This window comes from Solanum tuberosum, unplaced genomic scaffold (genome assembly GCF_000226075.1).
Source record: "Solanum tuberosum cultivar DM 1-3 516 R44 unplaced genomic scaffold, SolTub_3.0 scf00026, whole genome shotgun sequence".
Lineage (NCBI taxonomy): Eukaryota > Viridiplantae > Streptophyta > Magnoliopsida > Solanales > Solanaceae > Solanum > Solanum tuberosum.
The window spans coordinates 687,377-700,693 of NW_006238952.1; the positions used below are offsets into that span (position 1 = coordinate 687,377).

General features: G+C 32.0%; 2 protein-coding genes across 3 annotated transcripts; one reads left to right on the forward strand and one right to left on the reverse strand.

Annotated features, from left to right (window-relative positions):
* Nucleotides 1-4,664: 4,664 nt before the first annotated feature.
* Nucleotides 4,665-6,233, reverse strand: LOC102588748 (mitogen-activated protein kinase kinase kinase NPK1-like). Its single transcript, XM_006341353.2, has one exon. The coding sequence runs from the start codon at nt 6,016-6,018 to the stop codon at nt 4,801-4,803; it is 1,218 nt and encodes a 405-aa protein (XP_006341415.1). The 5' UTR covers nt 6,019-6,233; the 3' UTR covers nt 4,665-4,800.
* Nucleotides 6,234-7,980: 1,747 nt separating this feature from the next.
* On the forward strand, nt 7,981-12,634 carry LOC102589397 (phosphatidylinositol-glycan biosynthesis class F protein). 2 transcript variants are annotated; one of them, XR_001472736.1, is made up of 9 exons: nt 7,981-8,284; nt 8,378-8,443; nt 8,538-8,580; nt 8,676-8,730; nt 9,703-9,751; nt 10,113-10,180; nt 10,267-10,375; nt 10,609-11,013; nt 12,276-12,362. XR_001472736.1 is itself a non-coding variant. In XM_006341355.2 (8 exons), the coding sequence occupies exons 1-8, from the start codon at nt 8,087-8,089 to the stop codon at nt 12,387-12,389; spliced, it is 702 nt and encodes a 233-aa protein (XP_006341417.2). In that variant the 5' UTR covers nt 7,986-8,086; the 3' UTR covers nt 12,390-12,634. The 2 variants fall into 2 exon arrangements, 1 of the variants encoding a protein (XP_006341417.2); XM_006341355.2 differs by lacking the exon at nt 10,609-11,013 and having other exon boundaries at nt 7,986-8,284; nt 12,276-12,634.
* The last annotated feature ends 683 nt before the right edge of the window (nt 12,635-13,317 follow it).

The following is a 13,317-nucleotide window of genomic DNA, read 5'->3' on the forward strand; positions in this document are numbered from 1 at the left end:
TTAACAGTATGCAATCTGTATGATTAATGAATGAACAGTGTATAAAGAATGAACGGTATATTAAACACTAAGTTTATAATGCACTTCAAACCAATTATGTTTCATATCAAAACAAAACATTAATCTAAACGACAAAATAAAATAAAAATTATATATAGTCTAAACAAATAAACAGTCATTAGTTTTGCACAGGATAATTTGAACATGCTTCATGTTGTGGCCAACTTGACAACATCTACTACGAGTGACTTTGGACCTTTTGAATTTCACATCAGCAACCCTCTTTCATATATAATTCATTTCATTTGAAAATCAACATAATTCTCTGTTTCATTAAAAAAAAAAAACAATTAGTCTAACATTATACAAATCAATTAGAAATATGTTAAATAATATTAACTTTTCATTCCAAAGACAATACAAATTCCATCCATAAAAATTATTATAATAATAACAAAATTATACACACTCGTCATTATTTTTTCATACAAATATCATTCAGACAGTACATTACAAAACAAATTTCATACAAAACATAATATTTCACATTTAATACTCACTTAATACACATTTCATACAACAATCATTATTCATACCAAATTTATACATTTTCATACTCATTTAATACACATTCCATACAAAACGATTATTCATTCAAACTATGTACATTTCTCGTCCCAAATAATTAATTACTGTCACCTAACTTTATACAGAAATAACAAAACTAATATAAACTCAACAATTTCACATTTAATACCAATTTAAAACATTTGTAATACACTTCATCAAGAATTCCAATTATTTTTTTACATATTTCTTAACACACTTTTCATACATAATTCATTCGACTTATACTATCAAATTCATTATCAAATAAAATAAATTTTCATAAATTCGTCAACATTATAATTAAATTATTTTTACAGAATAATTAGCACACTTTCATACAAATTTCATTTAATTTATTCTATCAAATTTATTCATAAGATATCAACAGTTAACAGAATATGACTCCACCTTCAATTAATCGACAGTTTGATCATTTTTGTTTCATTTCGCTATCATTCTAAAACAAACGTTAAACAATAATAAATACTACCCGAAAGATCCCATCTTTCACCATGTTTGATTAAAACTGATACCTAGTTGTCCATCACAACAAAATCAAGATTTTTCAAAGATGAAAAAAACTTCAATTACTCGAATGTGGAATTTTTTGTTGAAATTGAAGAGAGAAACGTTGAATTTTTTTTGTTGCAAATTGAAGAGAGAGAAATGTTAGAAAAAAGAAGAAGATAAAATCAAATTTTTTATTTGATTTTTAACTGATTTGAGTGAATTAAGGATACTAAATAATCTTAATTAGTTTAAATCCCTTAATTCGTGCTATTTATTAATTATCTACAAAAAATGATATGATCTGATTTTTTTAGTTTATCTTAACTGGTTTTGAGTGAATTAAGGAATAAAAAATATTGTTAATTTGTTTGAATCTCTTATTTCATGCTAATCATTAATTATTTACAATAAATTTCAAATTAAATTACAAGCCACACTGTCAGTTTTTTACTTTATTGTCTATAATTCCGTTTTTTTTTTAATTTTCGTTTAACTTTTTTAAAAAAAAAAAAAACTTCTTTCGAATTACTAAAAACATTTCTTTTATATGTGAATTTGTTATAACCTGAAATTTTTAATGCTATAACTTGAAAGTCTAAATCTACTGCTATAACCTGAAAATAGTACTATAATATATGTCATATATGAAATCTACACATAAAAGAATTTTCTCCTTTCTTTATTTAACAAATATGAAAATTTTGAATTTAATCGATCAATAATAACAATGAAAATAATTTAAATGTGTTATATAGATTGAATTTCTTTATGAACTCCTAATTTTATTCAATTCTAATAAATTAATCAAATTCAAAATTTGATTTAGATAGGAATTCAAAATATTATAGCTAGATATATTTTTTAATTCACCAAATGATTAATTTGAACCTAAAATGAAAAAGAATTATTCAATTCATTTCAACTTTCAAGATTTAATTGATTTATTATCGTTTACTCGAAACAGATGTAATACAGGACATGTGTGTATTAGTAAACTTGGATGTCTACAAGCACTAAATAGTAAACTTGAAATTACCCTTCTTTAATGGATACTTTCATGTTTTTTTTTGGGAAAAGAGTCAAAATTACCCTTCAACTTTGTTTTATTGGTTAACTTTACCCTTACCGTTAAAAACAAGTTATTTTTACACCTGCCGTCAATAAACTTAACAAATATACCCCTCCTTGGACGGAAACCCCCAAATCAATTGAAATTACCTGATTTTAATTGAAATTATCCAATTTCTTTTTTAACCCGAACCAAAACCCAACCCACTAAACTAATCAAATTAACCCATTTCCAATCTTCTTCATCTCGTGTTCTTGGCTAAGTACCCTAAGAACACTCACAATCTTTATCATAGCTAACACATAAATCCTACATGCATTGTCTAACAAAATCAATTGAAAAGGTTCGTTGTTTGAATGTATAGCAAGTATATTATTTTTGCTGAACAGCATTCCGCCTCTCTCTGTTGTGGGGTTTAGCGAAGAACAAGCCACAGAGCAAGTAAATGGAGAGGTTTCAATTTACACATCATCATTCAATTCAATGAAGAAAACCATTTCTGGGTACCAACCAAATTACTTTTTACCTGTGTGGCTTGTTCTTTGCTGAACCCCACAACAGAGAGAGGCGGGATGCTGTTCAGCAAAAATAATATACTTGTTATACATTCAACCAACGAACCTTTTCGATTGATTTTGTTAGACAATGTAGAATTTATGTGTTAGCTATGATAAAGATTGTGAGTGTTCTTAGGGTACTTAGCCAAGAACACTGAGATGAAGAAGATTGGAAATGGGTTAATTTGTTTAGTTTAGTGGGTTGGGTTCTGGTTCGGGTTAAAAAAGAAATTGGATAATTTCAATTAAAATCAGGTAATTTCAATTGATTTGGGGGTTTCCGTCCAAGGAGGGGTATATTTATTAAGTTTATTGAGGGCAAGGATAAAAATAACTTGTTTTTAATAGTAAGGGTAAAGTCAACCAATAAAACAAAATTGAGGGGGTAATTTTGACCCTTTTCTTTTTTAAAAAAAAAGTGTAGTAGTATAAATAGAGAGTAATTAAGAGGGAAAGAATAATGAATTTCGATTGGAAATCTTATGTCATACGCAAAGTGGTAAAGCAGTGATATAAAGCTGCAAGCAATTATAGGAGAAAAATAGAATATCCTCCTTAACAATTGCGTGATCATGTTAATTACTTTGCTTTTTGCTTGTCACAAGCATGCTAAACGTTATACCAAAGAAATGACCAATCAGAAATTATTTAAAGGTCATGTTTTTTTGTTATAACGTCATGTATGCGTTATCTTGAATTTATACTACTCAAATAGAGTATTTGAAAATGTAAATGAAAAACGTAAATTCATAAGACGTAAGTCGAAACATAAGCTCCGTATAACTAATCAAAGTTAGTAGCCGCGTTGTACGACCATGGACTCCCTATTGACTATACATGTCCTTTTGCCTCTTTTCTTGGAATCCAGCTATTTTCATTAATTTATGTACTTAGCCATCGTTAGGTCAATGTTCATTCTAATCAATACCCAGTTGAACTTACAATCAGACTGGCCATGGCTGGCCTACACATTTTTAATGATTGTTTATCAATGACCTTTTCGCCGCCGAACAAGCAAACACCCATTCCTTCTTCAACAGACCCACCAAACAAGTCTAGCTTTTGGTAAAACCAACAGGACAATGTACAAGAATTTTACTTTATTTTTACCTGTAAGATGAACAATTAAGTATCAACGTAAACAGGTTAAAATTGCATGGATAATGTAAATAGAAAAAAAAATCTTTGACACATCTATTTTGAATATGAATCGCGGGCGATGCCTGCAGTTTCTTCACTCAACTGTCAATATATCATACCTTAAAGTGATGTTATCTTTTCATCATCATAAACAGCTCTTCATTTTCAGGCTTCCAAGCAACTCTGCTTCAGAAGCAACTTCAGCTATAGATCCTCTTTTTCCGACCTGAAATCTCACATTTGCAAGTAAGAATGGAAATGTGAATTTGACGTATTAATTAGCCAGAGAATACAAGACAAGAGATCCCTATCCAGGAGCCTGAAATGAAGACACTGAAAGATTAAATAACCCTGAAAATGATGCAAAGACAGTGATGAAGAAGCTGTTTTCAAGATTTCCGATTACAAACATAATCTGGCAAGCATTGCAGTCACATGGTTAATTAAGTGTTCCAATGACAAACATAATGACATGTTTCCTGCTTATCAAAGTACATCATTCCGATCAATCTAGAAAACTTAGTTCCCAGAGTGATCTAAGATGTAAAATTCTTGTGCATACACAAATCCCCTAGTTCAGAATTGTAAGGACAGTCGTCCAGCTAAACACTGCAAAAAGGTTTAATAAATCATCAAACTTCAAAAACATACATCCGAAGTGGTCAAAGTTCAGCCTGTTCCAAAAGAATGAAAGAAACATGGAGCAATAAACACAATCTTAGACAGTAAGAGAGTTATGCAACAGCAAAATGTAAAGGTAGAGTCTTGGAAGCAACACATTAAAAAGAATAACAGATCTTATCATTTAAGCTCAACCAATTTGAACTGCATACAGACTATGTCGCTACATCTAGTAACGAATCAATGAATTTAATGTATAATTCAATGCTTAAATCTCTATCCTGCCAACTATTTCTAGACACCTGCAGGAATGGTAATACTTAATGGACATTTCGGCGAATTGTTTGAGGGACTCCCAGAAGGGACCTCAACTAATGGATCAATTACATGATCAGAACCACCATCAATGGCGGAGCTTATAACAGTTATACTTTTTTCTACTTTAAATATCTCTTCTTCATCAAAATAAGATGTCATTTCATCCTCGTAATCTTCCTCAGACCAGTAACCAAGGGAATCATCTTCAGAGGCACCGCTCCAATCTTCTGAATAATAGGCGAATTCATCATCACTTTCAGTAACCAATAGAATAGAATCAATTATATTGATATCCTCAACCTCCAGTGGTTGTTCAACTCCTTCATCCTCAACTAATCCGTCAACAAACGGATGATTCAACAGCATCTCAGCAGTCCATCTATACCTAGGGTTCCTAACGAAACAACCCTTCAAGAAATCTTTTGCATCCTTCGATAAGTTTCCAGGAATTTTAGGCAATTCTTTCCCTCCCCCGATCTTTCTAAGTACATCCTCAGCATCCATATCATCATCCCTATCCCACGGAGGTTTTCCAGTTAACATCTCAAGCACAATACACCCTAAAGCCCAAATATCAGCAGGACACTCTTGCACATTATCCGCAACAGCTTCAGGTGACAAATACATCGGAGTACCCCTCCAGTAAGGCTCCAACCTCCTCTTCTTGCTCTGATTTTCTCTCTTAGCTAACCCTAAATCACCAATCTTAACCTTAAATTCAGTACTTCCCTTACTAGAATTCGGCACAAGCAATACATTCTCAGGCTTCATATCGCAATGAACATAACCAATCGTATGAATACAAAGCAACCCTCTAAGCATAGATCTCGTATGATTCCTTACCTCAAATTCAGACAATCCTGATTTGTTGATCCTTTCAGCTAGGGTTCCACCAGAACCATACTCCAACAGCAAATTATAAACCATAGCACCATTCTGACCCGTAGTAGTTTCATCCCCGAAACATCGAATTATATACGGACAACCCTTAATATTGTTGAGAACCTCCTTTTCCTTCTGAATTGAACCCGAAACAGAAACCTCAGCAGATTTTACAGCCATAGCTGGTGGAAAGTAGCTGTAATTCAATTTGGGGTTCTTCAAAGTAGCTAAATAAACACACCCAAAACTTCCTTTACCTACCATTGCTCCTCTGTACCATGCAACCCCATCACCAAATTCATTCTTCATCATCTTTCCTTCACCTACTAAATTCACCTGAAAAATTAAACTTGCAAAAAAATGAGAATTTTGGAAGTAATTAAGATTAGGGCAATCTCAAAAGGAAGAAAATCCAACTTAAAGTTGGATTTTAGTGCATATTACACAATACACAAGCAAATGGGTAAAGAAAATTAGGGTTTACAGAGCAAGTTTGGGTTTCTTTGCAATTTGCTTTTTAGGTTAGTTTTTTTTTTTTTACATATATATATTTTTTTATATTATACTATATAATAAGAGCCGCGTTTTCTTTGAAAGAGAGGAACACAAGTTGGCAAAAATGATGCTAACTGGAATAACGGTCATGTGGTCTTTTTTTAACAACGTATGAGAAATAATAAATAAACTTAGGACATTTTTTATTTCCTTCTTAACAAATTGTAACATATTTTCAGTTTTTAACTGTTAGTAGTAACTAAATATGGTAGCAAATTTTGTTAACTTTGGAAAAATGAATGGTGAATATATAAATTTGACATATAAGAAATTATGTCAGTATATATATGTCACCATTATTTGTCACATGCACTACTTCAGGCAAAAACTAAAAATGGTTGTCACTTGTGAGGAACAGCATGTGGTTTCCTTTTTTTTGTCCTTTCTCCTTTTGTTTAATTTCGTTTCAATTTATTTATTTTTAAAAAATATTTTAAAGTGTAATTTTTTTTTCCGGTTGCTCTTTAGCTTGAATCATAAGATTAAAAAAAAAATTAATGTATTTTACATATCTTTAGTTTAAGATCATTTATACTTTAGAAATATACATTGTGATTATTTTCATCATTTACATTGTGACTAATTAACGTTTGGTAACTGTTATTTTTTCTTGCCTTTTCTATAAATTTCTCTTTCCACTTAAAAATGCATACATACAACTGTACTTGAGTGAGTTAAATACATGTGTCAGAGCATTGAGTTCCAAATGACTTTCAATCACACTTAAAAGTCCATTAATTTATTGATAGTGGAGTGGTAAATACTCATTCATCTTTACCTAGAAATCTTGGATTTGCGTCTCTTGAATGTGAAATCATCTTTGTTAGAAAATATTTTTCCCTTAATATGAGACTATTCGATATGAATTCGAATTCAATTAGATTCTAATATAGATATCAAGCATCGAATGAGAAACAGAAAAAAAAATCAATCAATTTTCGTTAGAATTAAAAATAATTTAGTATGATGGTGTGGTGTTAAATAACAGTGCACATGGAATTACTATATAGACTTTTCAAGTGCTAATAAACTATATATGTTGCCTAATTAGCAACAACACAATCATTTAGTATTTTTTCTAATTGTAGATTGAGATCAGGTCATGGCGATTAGCTGTTTAGGCCTCACTATATATCTCATTCTATTAATATTAAAGACGATTGAATCTAAATGCATATCTGAAATAAATAAGCGTGTTAATTTCTAACATCTGAATATATCAATATTTTTTTTTTAGATAACTAATATAAAATTCAATAAAATATTAATACTATCATCAATAAATAATAACAGTTAAATGATGATAATAATTATAAATAGTGACTAGTGATGATTATGACTTATTATTGTAGTTGATGGATAGCGATAATGCTTGTGATCTTAATAATAATATGCAATGAGCCGATGACTATAGTTGATAATAGAGTGCTAACAATATTTCTCCTCTCTCTTTTTTTTTTCCCTTCCCACTTAATAGGAGTATTGCTAAATTATTCATACTCGATGCTTCTTACACTACTTAGTGTACTTTTTTTATTCTACTAAATAATAAACAAATCATATCTTCTTCTTACATAATGCTACTTTTTTCCTATAAATTCAAAGTTTGTAATTATAATATTATCCTCATTTCATTTAATTAGTTCTTAACAAAATATGTCAGTTTTTTTTTTTTTTTTTTTAATTGTCACATAGGATATTATTGAGTGAAAAGAAAAAGAGGCCTGTACACGGTTCTTTCGGTTAAAGTTCTCTTCAGACTCGGCCCGTATGCTTAGGCCCAAATAACTCTCTTCATATCAGGTTTGGTTGCAGAATTAGGGAGATGAAGATGAAGATGAAGATGAAGATGAAGAAGAATGATCAAAATGGCGGAAATACGATATTGTCTGTATCACCATTGAAAGCTATTACTCTTCATCTGATATGCTTACTAGGGTTAGCTTTAGCTTTCTGGATACCTAGTCATATCTACTCGCTCGATCTCATCACGCATCCATCCCAAACTCTTCGCATGATTTCGGTATGAATCTCGCAATCCGAAAAATTTATAAGATAATCTGCTTTCGCTCTCTGTTATTTGTATTCTTATTTTGATTCGAATTTAGTTTCTCAGGTGTTTCTGGCTCCAGTACTAATTCTTCTTTACAGTCACCTTCGACACGATAGGACCCAATGCTCTGTAATCCTAAACCTTCGTTTTGTTTGAATTTATTTTTACAACTTACATATTTTGTTACTATAATTGATTCGTGTTTTTTTTGTGGCTTTCACAGTACGTCAAAGCTGTAGGACGAGGCTTGCTGGCGCTTCCTGCCGGTAAGTAGAGTCTGTTATTGGAACTATATTATTAATGTCATTTGTCTAAGATTCATATAGTATTGTTCATGAATTATTTTATATAATGTTTATAGGAGCCGTAGTAAATGCACTCGGAGCTACTATATTAGGAGCACCTGTTGGTTTCGAGTATGTAATCCTGTATATGTGTTTTTATTCCTTTATAATAATGATACTGAAACATGAAGCCACAGTTGAGGTTGGATGGAAAATAGAGCTGATCTATCATTGAACATAGATTATGACAATGTTATTGCATGATCATCAAAAGCGGATGTAGAGTGTGAGTTATAGGTTCATTTGAACCTAGTAGCTTTTGCTCGGACCATGTATATGTGTTGAGAATTCACTTAATAAGTGTAAATAATTGATTTCGAACCCAATAACAAATGAACTGTCGTAGAATTTCGAACTTGATCCCATAAATTTCAAATCCTAGATGCGCCTATGATGATCATCAGACATGTTAAATAGAGGTGTATGCAGGAGGGGGTCACCGGGTTCACGTGAACCCATGCTCCCCTCCTGAAATCATATATAGTAGTGTTATATTTTTAATTTTTTGTTAAATATAGATGTGTGAACCCACAATCGAAGTATCATATAATGGAATGATGATTGGGTGCACCTCTCAGTGACATTAGAAATTTGAATTTTATATTTATCTTGTACTATTTTTCTTTTTAAAATTAGGTAACACCTCTCTAAGTGCTTATTGGTAACATTTTTGGCGTTATAATTAATTAATCATTTCAATTTTGGACCTATAGATTTAAAATTTTAACTGTTGAAAACAATACGAAACTAAGTGTCAAACCAATTAGATTCACCTTTTAACAATAGTGCACTGTGCACCCATCATTCCAAAATCCTGGATACGCCTCTGATGTTAAAGGCTCTCTATGTTTCACAAAAATGCCTGAGATTAGTTTGAGTTTTTGTTTCAGATGACGTAGGAGTCATTTTATGCTGTCCTATCCAACCTCAACTGGGACTATGTTAATGCAACATATAATGGTTTTCTGTTACTTTCTCTTTATTATAGCTTCTCTAATGCAGTAGTTCTTATCCTAACTAATCTTTGATCCTGTATTATAACAGGTATTTCTCCAAGACCTTTAATTGGTCTCTTCTGATGTCACTACTCACTGTAAGTCTTAACAGCTAGGACTTGCTATTTACTGCATGAAAAGATTTCTTAGGCTTATAAGCTACCAAGAAGATTACAACAGTAAAGTTTATGGATTCATCTCATGCTTACAGAAAATATGATCGATGTATTTAAGAAAAGAAAAGTCAGTAGGGAAATCCTGGGAGTTATTGCATTCAGAAAGCTGATGAAATGATAAGATACTTGACCACTTAGGTCACATGTTTATGAGATGTAGCATTGGTATTTTGTCCTTGCTCATTTTTTCTTCAATGTTGGTTTAGCTTCTTCTTTCTTTTTTTTTTTTAAACAAAAAATCTTTTCTGGGGATACGTAAATTTATCAAATATTGGTTTGGCAGTTTGTACCAGCAGCTTGTGTTTTTGGCTCATCATGGACTGATTGGCACCGAATATTTGCTAGAACAAAGTAATTTTCATTTCCTCAATCCATGGGCATCTGATATTTATATCTAAGACCTATCCTAGAGCTTATTCAGTATGTTTGTTTTGCAGAGCAAGTGAGTCCACAGACTATATGATCAGTCTACCTGCTCATGGAGCTGTTATTGGAGCATGGTTTGGTGCTTGGCCAATGCCACTTGATTGGGAAAGCCCATGGCAGGTAAGTTAACTGATTGTCAAGGACTCGAGGTTCACAATATGAGAGATTGTAGTCCATTTCATGGTGCAGATTATTTGAATTTCAAATGCATTAATTGCATTCACTAAGCGTCAATCGTCCATGATATGATCTTTTGATAGTCTTGCAATAGAAAGGCATATAAAAGTTTCTCCGCATGACCTTGTTTATATTATATTCCCTTTTGACAAATTCTTCTCTGGATTGTTTTTAAGGTAAGTAGGGCCACCTCACACAATCTTGAGGAACCTTGTACATATCAAAGTAGGATACCAAGTGCTGCTAGGAGGCAAGGCAAACCTTGTCAGTTTTTTGCACTTCCTCGTAGATTGTTTCCACCTCATCAGTGGCCTGATTAGTATAGCTCGTCCTTATGGAAGACACACACATCTGCTGGAAACCTGTTTGTGTTGCTCTGGACACTTCGAAGTGAACCATATCTGTGAATGAGAGGTGGTGGGAATCTGCTAGATGATTTCTTCTTAAAGAAACTAAGCTAATAGTTCATTTACCATAATGAAGTATTATATCCTGCTATACTAGTACTAATGCAAAAGATAAAGCGATATAAAGGAGAGAAGAAAAAAGGTTGGTGCTTATGTGGCTCCTTTTTGTTGGGGGTAAGATCGGATTGCATTGCTATCTGTAAAATTCTTTGCTCAAGTAAGGGCACCACTTAAGTCTACTTTGTTAACAAGATCTCCATGTTCCACACTAAGAGTATAAGTAAAATAAAACAGCTCTTGTTATATCCTGATACAAAAAGCTAAAGTGCTATTTCGTGCATGTGTCTTCCATCATAATTTCCTTTATGTTTTTCCTCGCCGAATCTTACATCCTTTATGTGTCAGATGAATAGAAACAGTAGCCGTTAAGGTGAAAAATGAAAGAGGGAGAGGCAGTTTTATACCAGAAGTGTTTCATACATTTGTTTATATGAAGTTGCATCTTAGTTCTTGTGAGTCTTGGTGATTTTCTATAACTCCCTCTGTCTAAAAAAGAATGGTCTAGTTTGACTTTACAGGGAGTTAAAGAAAATAAAGAAGTTTTTTCAATTTTGCGATCTTAAATTAAAGTTATGTCAAATATACCAAAATGTCCTTTAATCTTGTGACCTTAAACATGCCATGTGAAAAACTGAAATTATAGTGTTGCCAAAAAAGGAAATGGGTCATTCTTTTTGAAACAAACTAAAAAGGAAAGGAGGTCATTCTTTTTCAAACGGAGGGAGTATTATCTTAGATGTACCTGTTGATAGCTGGTGCTAGGGGTGTGCACTATTCGGATTAAACCGAATAACCAAATCAAATCAAACCGAATTTTTATTTGGATTGATTTTGGATTATTAAATTACTTTGTTTGGTTTTCTTGTTTGGTTTCAGATTTAAAAAAATAAAAACCGAAAAAACCAAATTATATATATATATATATATACACTTGTGATTTATATTATAAAGTATATTTAAGAGATTCAATATTATTACTTTGGTTATGTTATTAATTATTGACATAACCGAATAACCAAACTGGAAAAAGCGGAACTAAATAGAGGAAAACCAAATCAAATTTATTTTGGATTGGATTGGGTTACACTTTTACAAAATCAAAAACCGAAAAATTCAAACCAAAAAACTGAACGCACACCCCTACCAGTTAAAAGGCTACAATTATTAGCAACTCCATTGATGCTTGATTGGTAATTTCTTCATATGCATTTTCATTTCCTAGGTTTTAGAAGTGGAGTGTAAGAACCTTTCATATTTTGGTTATGCTCTTGAGGGAAAGATCACGTTTTTCTAATTTGCAGACCTCGGCAGGAGGTTGGAAAATGCTTTAGTAAGTGGTTTGTTCTCATTCACGGACAATTGGTATTTGCATGTAGGAATGGCCTATTTGTGTGACTTATGGAGCTATAGCTGGTTACCTCGTGGGGCTTGTGACATCCTTGGGCTGCATTATCTTCTGTAACCGCCAGCAGCATCTAAAAGAAGAGTAGTGTCTGGCTTCTGAGAATTAGCCGTGGAAAGCTCATGATACTACAAAATTAGGTCTTTGTTATTCAGCTGCATAGAAATGTGATATCCAGTTTTGAACTCTACTTAAATTCACTAATCTTTCTTCTTTTTAAAGAGTATAATCCATTCTTTTTGGAGTAATTTCTTTTGGCTAATTGTGAAAAGACGTTCAATAGGAGATAATGAAGTTTCTACAGAAGAATAATTTTGCAATATCTCAAAAAAATTCTGTCCGTTAAGTTAAATATTATGGATTTGTATTTGTATTTATGCTTTGTGAATATTCCCTTTTTCCTTTTGCAACATAGCTTTTACTATTTCCATGCTTATTATTTGTCGTGTTGTTGATTTATTGCCATCTCTACGTGGATTTTCAGAATTGGGACCTAATTTTTGTGGGGTCTTCGAATTATTCGTACCCTTTTTCCGTGTGTTGAGGAGAAGCATGTCTCTCACTGGTGGACAGAAGAGTTTTGTACATCCACTTGATAGTTTAGTATCAAATTCAGGAGTTGTTTAGATTCCAATTTCTCTCTTTATTTTCCTTTTGAAATGAATTCCACCTTTAGGGTGTGTTTGGTATGTTTTCTCATGTTTGGTTCGGTAAAATGTTTTCCAAATCAACTTGTTTTCCTCAAATTCAAGGAAAATAACTTCCCTTCAAAAAGTAAGGAAAACAAAATTTTCCTCCAATTTCAATACAATTGTTTTGTTGAAAAAATAAATTTAAAGCTTTTTTTAAAATATATTTTTTAACTTCACGTTTTTTATTTTTTTACCCCACCTTTACCCCGATTCCCCCCCTCCCGAAAAAAAATTTAAAGTTTATTTTTAAAAATTATTTCCAATTTCAAAATTTTATTTTCACCCTACCCCACCCGCCCCCCCCCCACCACCCCCCCCAAAAAA

What these genes read in the sequence shown, in the direction of transcription:
- LOC102588748 (XM_006341353.2), bottom strand. Translation starts at nt 6,018, where the DNA reads ATGATGAAGAATGAATTTGGTGATGGGGTTGCATGGTACAGAGGAGCA.
- LOC102589397 (XM_006341355.2), top strand. Translation starts at nt 8,087, where the DNA reads ATGAAGATGAAGATGAAGATGAAGATGAAGAAGAATGATCAAAATGGC. An exon ending in CTTGCTGGCGCTTCCTGCCG is followed by an intron (nt 8,581 to 8,675) that starts GTAAGTAGAGTC and finishes TAATGTTTATAG; the next exon opens with GAGCCGTAGTAAATGCACTC. An exon ending in ATTGGGAAAGCCCATGGCAG is followed by an intron (nt 10,376 to 12,275) that starts GTAAGTTAACTG and finishes ATTTGCATGTAG; the next exon opens with GAATGGCCTATTTGTGTGAC.